The sequence below is a fragment of the Lagopus muta genome, chromosome 2 (assembly GCF_023343835.1).
Source record: "Lagopus muta isolate bLagMut1 chromosome 2, bLagMut1 primary, whole genome shotgun sequence".
Lineage (NCBI taxonomy): Eukaryota > Metazoa > Chordata > Aves > Galliformes > Phasianidae > Lagopus > Lagopus muta.
In genome coordinates this window covers 82,752,061-82,768,732 of record NC_064434.1, presented here as the reverse complement: position 1 = coordinate 82,768,732, position 16,672 = coordinate 82,752,061, and the positions used below count along the sequence as shown (strand labels likewise).

The window sequence follows — 16,672 nt, the reverse complement described above, 5'->3', positions numbered from 1 at the left end:
TAGATCAAGTGCTTCAACTTTTTAATCATGGGTTGCAGTTTTTCATACAAGCTGTTTATCCGTGGTTAAATTATTTGTAGAATTCTGCCAAGACAGTGGCTTCAGAAACTAGGCCATGGAAAACTGCCATCCAGTCTACGTGCCTTTAAAAGGTGTAGACTGGCTACCTCAAAACTTAGTAAAGACTTGATACCAAGGGAGATTTCATTTAAAGATAAGACTTTACAGTATGGAAATCTGCCTAATTTTTACTGTGTTACCTGCTTTTGGAAGGTAACTACCTTCAACACAGACTTGAGAAAATGCTTAGAGCTTCACAGCTAGCTTCCCCTAAGAGTTTGTCCATGCAGGGAGTTGTCTGCTTGGGTAGCATGACTTTCAGAGTCATTCCTGACTCTGATCCTAAGCAGCTTCTTTTACACTGATATTGATCTCTTGGAGGCCAAGGAAATAGAGGTTCTCCTTTCAGTTCTCTTCCTTCTTCCTCTGACATCTCAAAAAATTAATTCCTTTTATGCTTCCCATGTCTGAAATCTATGCTTCCCCCCCACCATTCCAACCCAGCTTTGTCTCTTCTGTATTCATACTATTAAGAATGGAAAGTATGTTAGGAGAATGGATCTTGGCAAATGGAGAGGCAGAGATTGGGCAGAAAATAACCTGGTGTTCCTAAGGGGAACACAAGTCCTGTTTTTCAGACTGAAAGACAATCTTAAGGTTCTTCCATCTCCCCAGTGCTCAGCAAATATTAAACATGGGAGTGAACTACATAATACCAACATATTCCAACCTGTTCATGATGAGTCTGCATTACTTAAAGCCCAAGCTGGAACACTTCTAGTGCTGTTCATGACCATTGTATATGTCATTATAATACTATAGGACTGAGTTTGTTTTTCAGTATGTACTGTTTGTTGGAGTTTTTTGTTTGTTTGTTTTGCTTATGAATGTATACCTTAAATATTTTTTTTTTAAATAAAAAAAAACTTAATTAGGGTGGCAATTCAGAAAATAGGAAGTGTAAGAGTTAAGTTTGCCTATGAAAGCTTAATTTGTCTCTTTTCTGCATATATATTAGGTTGCAGTCTTTAATTAAGTGTTCACATGCTGTTTTTCAGTGGTATGTGATCATATAATTAAAGAGTTTATTATAATACATACTGTATTGTAATAACGTAAGGGAGCCAAATGAAGATTTTACTGGAAATCCTAATTCTGACATTTTCTGACTTCTGAGTAAATGCCTTTGTGCTTTTAATAAGATTATTTTTAACGAGACAAATAGACATGATAAAGTCACAGGCAACTTTCTGAAGTATTAATCAAAATGAGTATCCTCTAAACTTCTTGGAGCTGAGATTTCGGAAAGCTTTGAGGATCTTTCTCTTTAGGGAGCTAAGTGGGATTCAGAAGTGTTCTGGGTGTCCGTGTACTATAGCTTAGAGTCTAAATAAACATATAGGGCTGAAAATACAGACATCTAAATTGGAAGATTTGATCACTTGCAATATTTCTCAAGTAAGAGAGTGCACTTTATATAAAAGCGATGGCCATGTAGTTAAAAGACAGCAGCATTCAACATAACATTGGCAAAATGAGAAACTAACTCTGAGGACTTCCTGTATTACCAGTGAAGTCACTTACACTCTGTCCTCATGACAAACCTTTTCTACTGTTACACAGAGCCTTAGGCTACAGTTTCGGATTAGGTTAACTAACATATTCTACCATACCTTAGCTAAGGTTTTAGCTCTGCCAGATAACATATTAAAAATATACAGTGCTCTGTCTACACTAGAGTTTTACAGTGTGGCAGTTTGAACAAGTTAGGTAACACATTCAAAACCACATTTAAATCCCTGTCTGGACACGTCCTTCATTAGTCTATATCCCTGTCTCTTCATGTATAGAATGCAGATAACAACATAGAAAAAAATCTAGAACTAAATAGGTTCTTGTAAAACCTGTTAAAATCCTCTAAGAAGAACCATCAGTTAAACAATTTGTATTTGCTTAAGACTTTTCCTGTGCTGTTTTTTTTTTTTTTAATTAATAATTTGTTGCTTTTTTTTCCTGTTACTTGTCTGTCATGTTCCTATTATGTGACTGAACATTAATTAGATGGGAATTTTAATATAATAAAACTTCTAGCAGTTCTATAAAATGAAGACATAGAAAATGAGAGTCATTTGCATTTAATGCTAAACACTGGGGGCTGTGAATGCAATCTTGGAAGGTATTAACCACAATGATATTCCAGGTGTTGTGTTAATCTAAAATACTAGAGGTTTAGACTTTTTTCCATTTTTTTTTCAGTAAAAACCTTGTTTAACCCTGCTCCTGCCCTTGCTGACCTAGATCCAGAATTTTATACCCATTCTGACATCTTCTGCTGCAATGAAACTGAGGTAATGATCATATATGAAGGAGTCTTCACCAGTAAAACTTAAGGGGGATTCTGTTCTCAGAAATGCAGCATGGGGAGCAGAAAAACTAAGCTGTGTTCCTCCTCCATAGGATTTCTGGAGGTAACAGGTTTAATCCCTGACTTAATGAGTAAAGAGGAATATTCTAGAATTCATTTCAATTACATTCAGAATTAAATTAATTGTTTCCAGCAGGAAAGTTGTATCCAGCCTCCCTTACAAGTAGATGAGTAAAACAAATCCATAAAAGGACACCAAGATGCTAGTACTGAGTGGTAAATATTAAAATAGATCCTTGTCCTCGTTCTGCGGTCCCTTGATATGATTAGCAGCAATGCGCTAGCCGTAGCGTTCTGACAGTTTTAAACTCGCTTGCCAGGAGGTGATGCATGCATGCTGCACTTGATGGTAAATAGCAGCTTCATATGCCTCTTCCTGTCAGATCTGTTTGCAGTGAGTCTGTTTCTCTGGCCCTTCAACTGTGCGTTTTCTCTTTTTCTTTCCATCTTTCCCGCTCTTTTCTAATTCAAGCATTTTATTTCTCCCCAAGCAAATTATTTTTGTCACAAGAGACAAATTAAGCGCATCTCACGAAGCCTTGGTTTTAATTTCTTATTTATTAATATAAAGCACGCTGTATTCCTTCTCTTCACTCTCTCTTTATATAAACAGGAATGTGTGAGAAGCAACATAGCAGATAGAAACCATGCCCTGATCATAGTTATAGTGATCTGCAGCAAACAGGATTTCTGCAACGAACATGGTACCCATGGGTACAGAGGAGAGGGGAGGGCTAAAAGCATAGCCCTGTTTTCTATATGATTTTTTTTGTCTGATGACTGTGTCTGCCAAAATAAGGCTCAGTTACCCTCTTTTGAAATTTCTGTGAAGACCTTTTACAAACTTTATCAGAAGTCCTCAGTTCATGAGTCTTCAAGCATTCAAGGTTCTAATTAATCCAAGCTGACGTTGGAATTTTATTCTGAAATGTTCCAATACACGTCTCCATTTCGGATACACCACAGTACTCAGGAATGAGCCAAACATTTCTTTCAAGGTGGGAGATGCTGTGGCCCCTCCAGATTCTGGTAGGCAAAGCTTCCAGTATAGTTGGAGGCAGTATAATTTGTGGTTATCAGAGCCATCAGCATTCAGTTATATGTGACAGTGAGAATGATAAGACAAAGTACTTGTTTTCATTTGGGACACCCATACTGTTTTCTTCATGCTTTCAGGAAACTCTTTTATGCCTGAACCATGCCCCTGGACTGGTTAAATGGGCTACAGCATGCATTTTGGGCTGAGAACATCCATATTCTCCCATCAATTTAATACATGTCATTCACTGTTTGCTTTTTTTTCATCATGTCACTCGCTAACTTTTTTTTTTTCCCCTTGAGAAAACTTATCCCCCATGTGTTAGACACAAAACTTTGGTTTTCACTACTTGTCTGTTCCTGACTTTTCTCTCGTTGCTCTTTGCAGCACACATGTTAAAGTTTTCCCTTTATTATTGCTAGAGGACAGCCTTGAAAGAAACATTCTTTGAGTTTTACTTGCTGGAGCCAGAGCGTATTATTATTACCACCACATGGAGAAAAGAAAATTACTCTATTGGGAGAACTAGAAATACAGGTGCATAATTACAATAGATCCCTGCTCACTCATCCACCTTTGTACCCACCCATGGAGCTGGGGGTACAGTTTGCATTCTTTTCTGCTATTTTCTTTTAAAAAGTGATTACCATTTGAAGATGGCTGGGATCACTTCATGCAGTCAGGTAAATGAAGTCAATGCTGTTTGAAAGGCTTCTCTCTTCTGAATTTATGGGTATGATAGACCTATGAAAGTTCCTGCCAGCCATATCATGGGAGAACAGATTGAGCTGTGGGACCCCTACAGCATATTCTGAGAACACAGAACTGCATATAAATAATTGCTTTTAGCAATAACCTCCTCATATTTTGCAATGAAATGAATTACGTTACCATCTTTTTAATAATCAATTATATTTTACTTCATCCTCTCCATGTCTGCTTTGTTATTGAGTTGATGTTCAAGGATGAATTATTGCCATTTTTCCTTTTTTTTGCTGAGAAAAAAGGAAAAATGAAGCAATGAAGCACTTGTTTTTCTTATATCCCAAAATCGAAAGATCTTTTTTTTCTTTTAGTAATTGTTATATATTCATGTGCCATCTGTTTTCTGTTTATTTCATTACTTTCTTTGATTTCAGATCACTGTAATGTATGCATTTGAGAAGTTTAATATAGAAATAAATGTTTACATATCCAAATAAAGGTTACCGGTCACATCTCTACATGCCATTTAAAAGCAATGAGTTAAATCTGCTAATCTTAAAAATAATGATGGTTTTCTCCGTTCATCCATCTGCATTTCCTTTAACTTCTTAAATTGGGAATTACCTTCCACTGTGATGGTCCAGAATACATACTGGGGAAAGGTTTCACAGCTTTCTTTTCTTCTTTCCCTCAGTATCAGGTAGCCCTCATAGCCAGAAAAAAGGAATTGAATGAGATGGACCTTTGCTCTAACCCACTGTGTCCATTCTTATTTTATAGGTTTGGTGGTTGTTTTGTTTTTAATCCTCTGTGGCCACATTTATTGAATATGCTGCTTACATCTGCCTTGTTGAGATGTTTGGTTCCAGCTCCATTGCTGCTTCTCTTTGGTATTTCTGAGCCTCAAATAATTTTCTTCTAACCAAAACCCCATTTATGTTCCAGGCTTACCTCTTTTGCAGATCTTTTGTTATTCAGCATTTTTAAGTACTACTTGAAAACTAGTATTTTATTTCTGCCTTATCATTAGTAAGCCCTTTAATAGCTCTCAACAAACTGTCTCAGGTTTAAAGATGAACTCTTTAGAGCTATGCAGGTCAGCTGGTTCTAAAACATTCTTTTTAACACAGACACATATACTAAGACAAGATTAAATTTTCACTGATTTTAATTGTTACTTGGTTTGGCTTTCTTATGAATTTAAATTTACAGGTATTTATCATATAATTTTACCTGAATATTTTAATCTTTATTCTTCATCAAAAAACAGCTTTATGTTATTAAGTCCTGTACTTTGTGGATATCATGTGAATATATTTGTAACAGAACTGTGCTAGCTGTGGAGCAGAGAGCTAGCCATCGAGCCTAAGACATTTCACAGATGGTGTGGAGCGTTTGTTTTGCTAGAGATGAGTAAAAGGGAATAGTCCTTGTGATTAGCTGAATTATTACTGAGTCAGAAATCTCTATTGTTTACTTCCACACTGGTCAGCAGCTTTGATCTGTGATACCTTTGTCACAGAATAAAAATTTTAAAATGTCAGCTACAGTTTTATACAATCTTGGGGTTTTGAGTCCCAAATGTGTAAGTATCAAATGCATCACACTTTGTACTCTATTCTTCATTAACTGCTTTAGGATTTAATGAAATCACATGCAGTATCTGATATAACAGCACAGCTTGTTCTTATGGATTTATGTGCTACAGGGAAGCAAACAGAATTATACTATCAGTGAATTATCTACCATTAGTTTGTCTAGAAGGCTCTTCACAAGCTGTTCTTTTCACTCTTGCTTGTTGCAATAATATTTTTTTAATGTCTGACATTGCTTTCTTTTTATGTGGTTCATGAAGAAAAAAACTCAGAACAAATCTTGCAAGGTTATCAGTTCTTTCTTTGCTTAGCCTGTAGTTCAGTTTTATCTTTTCCCAGAAAGATCAAGCTTGTTGAGACTAGTTTGTTAATTCCCAGATGCAGCACAGCCTAATCCCTGAGGTTTGTGCAGGAATGTGCTAGTTCTCCATTCCCTTAATTCTTCTAATGAAAAATAAATGTATCCAATGTCATCTAAGTGAAAACCAATGGTTGTTCTTCTCAGTCTGCTATAAATGTTGAAAAAGAAACAACCCTATACAAGAAGAGTTCTTTGGAATGCTTACCTTTTTTTTTTCTTTCCATTTTTTTTTCCTTACTGTAGTATGGCCCTAGGCACAACCACAATGTCAATAGAGTTCATGTGTTGTTTTTCTTATTTAGTGTGTGCGTGCAATTACAGAGCCCTGCAGGTTAGGAACCAAAATATATTGCATGTCAGCAATTTGAATTTGGTCCTAAACATTTTGAAGAACAGCTGCTTCTCTGCTCAGAGAATACTGAAGAGCCCTTCAGGAGAAGGAAAACTCCTAAATGGTTGCAGCAAATGATTTAGCATGTCAGGCTATTTTTAATGCAACACTGGGAACTGCTTTCTTCCTAATGTAAAATGGATATCAGACTCCTGATCTAAGTAAGAAGGGCCCAGCAAATGTTTAATTAAATGCTGACAGCATACTTAAGGGTTTTGATGGTAGAAAAAGTACATCTAAATATAAATTCATTGCTAATTTTCTTAAAGAAAGCTGCAAGATGTATAAAAATATTACAAAATAATAGATACTATCATTTTGCTTCCTTTGAGCTATTGTCCATTAGTTGAGCTTGAAACATTTTTGAAGGAAATATTAATAATGGAAATTCTTGTTAGTATGTCCAAAATCAGTAGACAGCAATGGCTTTTACAAGATTCAGAGAATATCAAGCTTATACAACTGTATCTGAAGTCCTAAAGCAGGACATCTGAGATCTTGCTCATTAATATAGACTGGTTAATAATGGAGATAGTCTCAGGAATTTGCCTTTCCTGTTGTAAGTAAAGGAAAGCTACTATTTCTTCTTACATAGAAGTTGCTGGAAATTCACAGTATATTTTAAATTTAAATTCCAACTTTGTCTATTTTATCTGTTGCTGGAAACTATGAAATTTCCCATATTTAGTCTAAAATGAAAGATGTTACTTTTGGGAGAGGAGAGAATAGCTTCAAGCCAATTCATTTCAATCAGTTTTTAATTACTCTAGCATAAGTATTTCTTCATGTATGTATATAAAAGTTTTATAATTTGAAACAACTGGAATTAGCTTGGCTTACGGCCTGATCTTGCAATTGTATATATATCAAAACTGTCTCTCACTACTTCTTTGGGACTCATCATGTGTTAGAATTAACAAGATCAAGTTCTTTTTCTGTCATTCTCAAAGAAATCTTAGAAATCAGATACAGCCAAGTTTGTAGCCAACTGGCTTACTGTATATAAATACTTAACATTAAAAGTATTTTAAATTGTCGTATGTAATTTTAGATAAGTTTGCCTTAAGCCTGGTAGTTTGCTTATTATGATGATTTCTGTTCCTGGCAACATTTGCAAAGCTGCCTTGTGTTAGGTGCTTCGTGGATACTAAAGCAAAAGATGGACTTCTCACTGAAGAGTTCACATTTTTTGTCATCTCATCAGTTTCCATTTGTTGAGTAGGAACAAGCCTCTGGAGATCTCAGTCCTGGTGAAGAAGTGCTAGCTTTGGTCAGATCACTCAGGGTTTCTCCTTTCAAGTTTTGAATCTCTGAGGATGGGGAGCCTGTGCCCTGTTTTGGGTACCTGCTCGAGCGCTGCATCACTTTGGTAGTGAAAAAGTTTTTCCTAATGCTGGAATTTTCCATGTTCCAGCTTGTGCCAGTTGAGTCTAGCCCTATTCTTGTGCAGCTCCAAGAAGAGTGGTTCTCTCTTCTCTATTATACACACATTAAATCGTTGTAGCCAGCAATTAGATCTCTCCCTAGCCTTAGGTTTTTGAGGCTGAACAGAGCTGCTTCTCCCAGCCGCTGCTTGTATGTCCTATGCTCTGGTCCCTACCTGTTTTGCTGGCTTCCCACTGGGCTTGTGTAGTATGTCAGTGTCTTACTTCTGCCAGGGATCTCAAGACTAGATTGTCCTGAAGATTTGGTCTCACAAATGCCAGGCAAGAGGATCCAGCACTTTTCCCTGAAAGAGGTTACATAGGCCATGGAGTGCCCTGCACGCACCACTGCTAGAAACACTTGGCAAAAATCTACATCATGGTTTCTTTATCACTTTTAGCCAGTGCAAACTAGTACTGATGTTGAAAGGAGTCAATTGTTTCACTTTATCTTATTTTAGTTTGGGCTTAATTTTAGCACAGATCTGCTTTTCAATCCAGCTTATTTCCTGGCCACACAAATAGCTGTGCTTGCACAAGAGAATGGGCCATGTGGACAGGAGTGAAAAGCAAAGCAGGACCATTTTTTTTCTGTATCAGTGCTGATTTGTGTCAGCGTACTGCAACTAGACTCCACAGTCTAAAGAGACAAGAATAATTAACAGAGAATAATGAGGAGTATTGCCAAGAACCTTTGTATCAGTTAAAAGCTTCAGATAAATTTTTCTTCTACTTTTGTAAACAAAATATAGCAAATTCTCTGTAGTTTAATTATATATATATATATATATATATTTTATATATATATATATATATATATTTTTCTGACAGCAGGTTTGTGGAATGTCCTCTAGCTTTAGTTAGGCCATCTAAGTGAGGAGCTTCATGAGACCAGCACAGGAAAATAAATTTATTTGCTGCTCTTCTGTACAGTACTATGGCAAATGTCCACACTGAACTTTTAGTATTGTTATTTGATTTTTTCCTTTACCTAAATATTAGTTATTTCCTTCAGTTGCACTGTAGTTTGTTTTGTTTGGCTTTTTTTTTTCTTTTTTTTTTAAATAAGATTCTACTGAAGAGAGGAACTTAAAATCTAACCACAGTATTTAACATCAGTTGACATTTACAGCAATCTCTAATTATTGGCACAAAATCTATCTGGCTTCTGCTGCTTTTATGGTTCTTCCAGCTTGTTCCAGAGTGTTTTAGTTTTACAATCCTGCTATAGATGAGTTAGATGATAATGGTTGCAAGCAACTGAAGATCTACTTTTATACAGACTTTGGTTCAAAATAAATGCGTTTATTGGTGTAAGCAGTATGAAGGCAAGAAGAAAGGTTTCTGCAAAACCTGTCACATTATCAGTCCCCAGATAACTTTTCACAACCCAGACAAAAAATCCTGTTGGCTTGGGGCACAGCTATCACAAAAAGGGGTACGTTACACAATATATGTCTCACTAGGAAGAATATTATATTTAAATATTTATCTTTCTCATAAGCTTAAAGAAGTGTAAACTCCAGGTAAATAAGCCAAAGTTGGAGTGTTTCTTTTCCATAACCACATCCATTTTCTTCCTTGAGACTTTACAACATGTTGAACGTTTGGGATTACTGCACATCATTGAAGTACGTTATAAATTCCTTTAGTCAGTTTAATTCAAGGAGTAGTGTGTGCATTTTGGTAATCCATTTTTGTTCCTGTGCTAAGTATTATGAATATGGGAACACACAGTTCCTGCTCCTGAGATCTCCAAATTCAGTAGGAGACACAGACAATTCAGTCTCTTGGTTATCAGAATAGACTATATGTATTTTAATACTATTTATTATATGTCCCTAGTCACTCCAAAGCCATTATTGGTGTACTGATTCCTTGCAAACCTTGCATGACAATGTATTCAAAATACTTGGTTGGGTATTTTTGAAACAAATTCTCGTATTTGAAAATACTTTTATACCCTTTAAAAAACTTAAATACATCTAATTTGTCTGAATAGTTTCTGCTGCAAGAAAATTTTCATCAGTGTGGTGACTTGCCAAAGAAAAACTGAGTAGAATTATTTGCTACCTTATAATCTAAACCTTACTTTATTTTTGTCTGGGATCAGTGTGGCTTAAAAAAAAAGAAGTTTTAAATTGTGTGTACATGTTATACCCACCGAGTCTTGCCACACTGACTCCTGCCTTGTAGTTATCAAATTAACAGCTCCTGAAAACATCTGTGCGTTTGTCTCAGTAGGGACTGCAGGACTAGATCCTGTCAGTTCCAAAATTAAAACCAGTAGGTACTCTGTTCATGATAATACAAACCCTAAGGCAGTGCGTTGGCATATGCTGGCCCTTCGGAGCCTAAGGGTGACTTCTCTGTTCTGGGTCAGGCTGAAACACAGGAAATGACAGTGGCAAGCTGTGAGGCCTCTGAGTCACAACTGGGGGCGGCTTGCTTGGGGATGGCTGTAGTAGTTCCTGTCCCCAGCTGTCTGCCCTGCCTCCCTCTGCAGGACAAGCATGCCTGTACTTCTGGAGCAGTTGTTCAACCACTGTGTTGTATATTCTGTTTCGGCAAGAAATATGCGTGCTGATTTCAAGTTTCTGTAATGCAGAGAAAGGTAGTTTGAAATATTTCAGCAGCTGTTTCCCAGGAAGCTGAGTTGTCCATGTGGTAGAAGTTAGGACACATAGCTGGTGAAAAGGTTCCAAAGTAAGTTTTCTACTGAAAACAAGCCCCAAGACCATGAAAGTTATGTCCAGTTAATAGATGGTTATTTGAAACTGCTTCAGACTGCGTTATTCAGGAAGCAGCAGTCTTGTAGTTCAAGATAAAGTACGACTTCCCTCTTCTCAGACAAGCGAGACAATATATAGTAAAGACAACAGTATACAGTGTGCCAGTTTACCTACAAATAAGTCATACTCTAGTAGGCAGGAGGAATACTGCTTGCTAGACTGTTTCAGTTAAAACATACTGTATTTTCCTTTTCTTCCTGTCCGACTCTTGTCACGGATCATTTGCCAAAAAAAGTACATGGCAAATGAGATGCCATCAGGAAAATGTATGAAGTGAAGAAAAGGATGTTTAGTTCTGAAGTCTTCACTTCAGATTTTTGGGGAATTTTGCTTTTAGGTGCATGGAACTAGAAGAGATTAATTTTAAGAGCCAACTGGGAGAAGTTGACTTAGGGTCGCCATCTGTTAGAAGAGAAGTTTATCTCTGTTTGTACAGAGCCAACACAAAAGAGTCTCAGCCCTGGCAGAGGACTATGGACATGTCCATAACTCAAATATATAATCATCTTGTGATGGGCCTTTGCCCAAAGAGAGCTTCAGATGACTTTTAGGTATTCTTATCTAAAAATACACATTAAAGTAAATGCAGTGGTCAAGTTTCCTAGTTGAGCACTTTTGTGTTTTTGTTTTTTTTTTCCTTGAAGAAATTTCTCACTAGCTGAACCCTGAGAACTGTAAAAGGTTTCTTGTATAGTGATAAATATCCCCCAAGAGTAGTGACTGAGCTGCCGTGTAGCATTTTCACATTAGACAGCAAAATGCTTTTACCAACACTGTGTCATTGTGTCCGTTTCAGAATGAAGAAACCAGGGCATGCAGGAGAAATGTGATTTTGGTAAAGGTTGCATGGGAGGCAAATTGTAGAAGCTGGAACAGAACCCATGCTTCCTGTGTCTCTGCCTAGGCTGCTCTCTACTAATCTTCTGTGCCTGAAGTACATGCTGATTTCAAACAAGGAGCATGACATAGCTGAATATCAGCGTAGGAAGTGGTTTCATGATCATCTCATAAGACACATTTCTAAAATGATATTAAGTACTGTTTTCAAAAGCAACTGCTGTCCAACATTGAATGCTATCAGATTATGATTTTCATTTGCGTGGGTTATTTTCCAGGCGGAAATTTTAACGGGCATCCCAGTTGGCAACCTTGAAGATGCTGAAAAGGTGGGACGCATGCTGTTAGAAAGAGGGTGTAAGCTCGTAATTGTTACTCTTGGAGCAGAAGGCTGCATGATGATATCAGTAGAAGAACCCATTCCAAAGCACGTTCCTGCTGAGAAGGTCAGGGCTGTGGACACTACGGTACGTTTTTGTGGTTTAACTGTCTTGCTTTGGAAAAGACTGCTTAAGCACTAAGGGATGGCAATGAGTAATCAGCCAAATCTTTGGGCACGAGTACAAAGGTTAATTTATGATGTGAAATTGATAGCTTGCTTCCAGCCTCTCGTATATTAAATGTCAGTTCACTTCAGTTTTATAGTCTGTATTGTAGATATGCTAGAATTATTATGCATGAGAGTATCTCCATGTTTTCCTGTACTGAAGTCAGTACCTGCCTCTGACTATAATGTGCCATGCCAGTGGCCTGAGCTGCAGTTCACACTTCCCCACGTGTGTTATCCATAACGTCCAGAACTGCAGTGCTGCGGGAAAAAGGAGGTATTACTGCCCTAACAACCTGAAACTGAATGTTTGGCTCTTTTGACACAAGCATGAGTTGCTGTCCAAATGTAGCATAAGGTGTATCAAAGACATAATCTTTACAGAATATAGTTAATAAGAGGGAAAAGTTCTTGCTGCTTCACAATTAACTGTTTTATGATGCTAGCTAATGAATAATAGCTTATTCTTTGCCATTAGGCAAAAACTAAAAACAGGAAAGGCAATAGTTAAGATTGCATTGCTATGAAAACCTTACCACATTGCACATATGGGGCTATTTTGTGTTCCTAGTATTATCTGACATAAATCCAAAATAATTCCAGTGGAGTTACAGAGAGCAGAGCAGGTCACGTTGTATGTACTAACTATACATTTAAATGCCTCTTACAATAACGTCATATTACATATGTTCTGTTACAATAGTTCATTAAAATCCTGGAGATTTTACCATCTGGTGCATTCCATATCTGAATTGCATTAATAATAACTAGTTCTCTTAGCATGTTTTTTATCCGTGGACCTCATACTGCTTCACAAAGAAGAAAAGCAACTGTTTAAAAGATGAGAAAACAGAGGCACAGGGGCTGAAATTACCTAGCTCAGTAGCACACAGTGGCAGAGCTTGCAGTACAGTCACATATGGAACTGAACATCGCTGATAGATCTGGAGTGTTATATGTTAATACTGCGGAAGGTTTTGTTTCAGTTTAAATTTAATTCTTTTCAATACATGAATACTGTGTCGCCTTTTGCCCCTTTTGTCATTTAGAAGTTTGAACTTGAGTTAGTGTTCATTTTGGAATGCCCTACAGTTCTAAATAGAGGAAATGTTCCTGTACTGTACTGTGTGTAAGGTACCTGATAAGGTACACAGACGCCTACCTGCCTACTTTTAGTCCAGAATTAGAAGTGCTGGAATGAAAGATAGAGCTCCCAGGCCTGCCTCGATGCTTGCTAAGAAGCAGGATTTATTAGCTTTGGAACAAAATGTTGAGAACTTGACTGTATGGCTTCTTGCTCTCTTTTGGTAAATCCACCCCTGCTATCAAAGCTCAGCATGTGAGCCTTCTTTTCTAGTGCACATCACACAGAAGTGATGAAGAAAAAACATGTGTGATGTGCTCCTTCAAAAGAAGCAGAAAATTGCTGCCACATAAGCTATTGTTTAATATCTTAAGATATTTGCTGCTGTTGGTCTAAAACAGCAATCCTGAAACCACACACTGACTGGAAAGTGCTTTTTATCTTCCCTAGCAGTTCAGAGTTTCTTGACTGAACTAATTTAACACTCTTTTTTTTTTTTCTTTTTTTTCTTTTTTCTTTCTTTTACATAAAAGCAATTACTTGAGTTTACTGAATCCTTGCCCTGCCTCCTTGTGGCCAACAGGTTATTGGCTTTCCTATAGCAGAGGATTTTCACAGTTAATTTTGTTAATCTGCTTAAATACCAGTGGGTTGTTTTCAGTAAAACAGCTGTGCTCAGTTTATTCTTGCAGATTGAATGAAAAAAAGATGTGTTGGCCTTCCACTATAAAAGTCTTATACTGCTTAGACTGATTATCACTTTGCCTGAAAGCAAGTGGTTTTAAAGCAACCCTTCTAAACCTCAAACAAAATAATATCATCCTCAACTAACCTGCCTACCTTTGCAACTAAAAGAAATACTGAAAGTTCTAATAAGACATGTTACTCTTCTCATATGCATAGCTACAGTGGCTCCTTTCCCAAGAGAATAAACTCAAGTTGTGGTGGTTTAGCAAGAAATGCCCATCCACAGTATAGTCAGAGCTGTTCGTGCACATGCTCTAAGCCTACAATTTAGCAGTAAGCAAAGTTTTGAGGGACTGGGCTGTAATTTTTTTAAGCTGCTGTAATCCAATCACATTTGATAACATGTCTGTGTATCGGCATTGCTTGGATCTGCAGAAGGTAAAGTTACCATCAGACAAAGATTTCAGTGATACGTAAAACCCTTCATTGGATTTTTAAAGGTTATAGAGCCCTTATGGAAACAGTATGTATTAGAATGGAGTTTGCAGTTTAGAGGATATACGTAAGTTACAAAATGAGGCACAAAGCCCTCCTCTGCTGTAAAAAGTTTCCCCATAGATCTCTGCCCGAGTCACCTCTGCAACAGTGCAGCTTCAGTACTGCCTCCTGATCATTGTCATTGTCAACAATATTGAAAATTGCTGCTGAGAAAATGTTAGGGTAGGTACAGCCACAGAGATACAAGATTAGAGTTCCTTGTCCCAGGCAGTGTGTCCCCTATTCTCTAGGTGTGTTAGAGAGACTAAGGGTCAAAGACGGTAAAGCCTGAATCTCCTGCCTAGCTCGTGAGATGGTTAATCAGAGAGTTTATTGGCAGAACACTGAGAAAAGCTGGCTCCATCTCCTGCTCTGTGGTGGAACATGAATCTTCAAGACTGAAAATCTGGCATTTCTCACCCACACTAAATCAATACTATAAAGAAAAAGAAAAAAAAAAAAAGCTTGTTGATTCTTTTTAGCACTAATTATCTTACTGTGGGTTTTACTAATGTATGCGATGCTTCCCATAACTGTTAGCAGAGCTCTCCATGCACAGTCCAAAACATGTAGAGCACGAATAGTCATTTAGAAGGAAGTTTTGCAAGACACGGTATTGTAAAGCTGTAACATCTGTTTCTCCTATTATAGCTAAATAATGCAATAAGGTTTTGTTAAAAAAATAAACTTTCCCTTCACTTTGCTGGCTTCTGCTAGCTATTTTGACATTTGATACACAATACGTAATAATATATAGATAACAGAAGAAAACTAAAATACACGTTGTAATCTCTTTTCACTACTCTATGTAGCTGCTGTTATAGCTACTTAACTACATTAGTTAAAAATATGCCTTTATTTTTGGTAGAAGCTATTTCTACTTTACCTGAAATTAGGTGCATTGAAATAGGTTTGAGAGTTAATTATGTAATTCCATTCATATGACAGTTCCTCAGTGGCAGAAGGTTGCACAAGCCACTGACACATTTGATAAGCATTTCATAGCAATCAATACTTTGATGTACACATGTTCTGCAGTTGCGTGTGTGTGTCTTTGGAAGCCATTCGCCTGCTGCTGGAGCAGAAGCACAGCTGAGGTGGAGCACAGCAGCTGCTTGTGAGCACAGCTGTGCGACATGACCGAACACTGTCAGGTCAAAATGGTACTTGAGGTAAAGCCGGTGATCTGTATGATGAGCCACACAGTGAACCCGGGTTGTGACATCTGCTGCTGCCACGCACGCACTGTCGTGGCAGAGGCATGCCCAGCCTGCTGACAGGGATGGCCGCCACATCGTGCATGCTGGGGAACGGTGCTCTGCTCTTTCTGCACCTTCACCCCTGCTATCCCCCTCAGCTTCTGACAATCACACAAAGCGTAATTTACAGCACTGTTTACATCTATTTACATTTACTAATTATATTCTGTTGAAACTGCCAAGAAAAATTTGTCAGAAGAATGTAATTACCCAAAGCTGGAATTTGGCCAGCAGTCAGATTAGTTCCATTTTCAAAAAGCATTATGGGATCTCACCGAGCCGACAGCATCAAGCAGCAGCCAGGGACAGAGCCGAGCCTCAGTGGTTGCTGCCACCACTCACTGGAGGAGCAGAGGCCTGGCATCTGCAAGTGGGCATGGTGGAGGCCACCAGGACTCCTAGGAGCCCCAGGCTCTGGAGTCTGAGCTTGAGAGGGTCATTTGGGTTACATTGGAGCCCTGGGCTCTGGTGCCTTGGGAGGGTTGGCCATGCCAGGTCTCCTCCACAGGCAAGGCAGCCCAGAGGCCTAGGGCAATTCTCTGGGCAGGCTGAATCTCTCCTGTGTGAGGCTTTAGTGGAAAATGGAGCACTCTCTGTGCAAGTAAGAGCTGCCCTACCACAAGTCCCGATTTCCAGGCTGCAGCCCTGAGGTCACTCTGGGGAGGGAAGCACTCCAGGGCTACTTTTTGTAACCTGTGGTTTGCTCCAGACCCCAGTTTGAGTCAAGATGCTGAATAACATCCATACGCGCTTGCATCAGTTTGGGTAACATAATTTCCACCCCATCCAGTATTTTAAAAACGCAGTGTAGCTGATGTGCATAAGATGTTCAGCTTCTGCTTGACTTGTAGGTTTCCACGGGCAGGTGTGTGCACAAAGGTCCTGCATCTGCAAGCTTAGAATCAGAAGATAATGAATCTGCATGTCTG

The 16,672-nt window shown here is 38.1% G+C and overlaps 1 protein-coding gene across 2 annotated transcripts in view; it reads left to right on the top strand.

Annotated features, from left to right (window-relative positions):
• Positions 1 to 16,672, top strand: part of RBKS (ribokinase) — a 66,104-nt gene that overhangs the window by 35,460 nt on the left and 13,972 nt on the right. For both annotated transcript variants that reach the window (XM_048936026.1, XM_048936027.1), the window contains exons 6-7: positions 2,317 to 2,408; positions 11,908 to 12,096. In XM_048936026.1, coding sequence (XP_048791983.1) covers positions 2,317 to 2,408; positions 11,908 to 12,096 — 281 coding nt within the window. The remainder of the gene's footprint in view (positions 1 to 2,316; positions 2,409 to 11,907; positions 12,097 to 16,672) is intronic.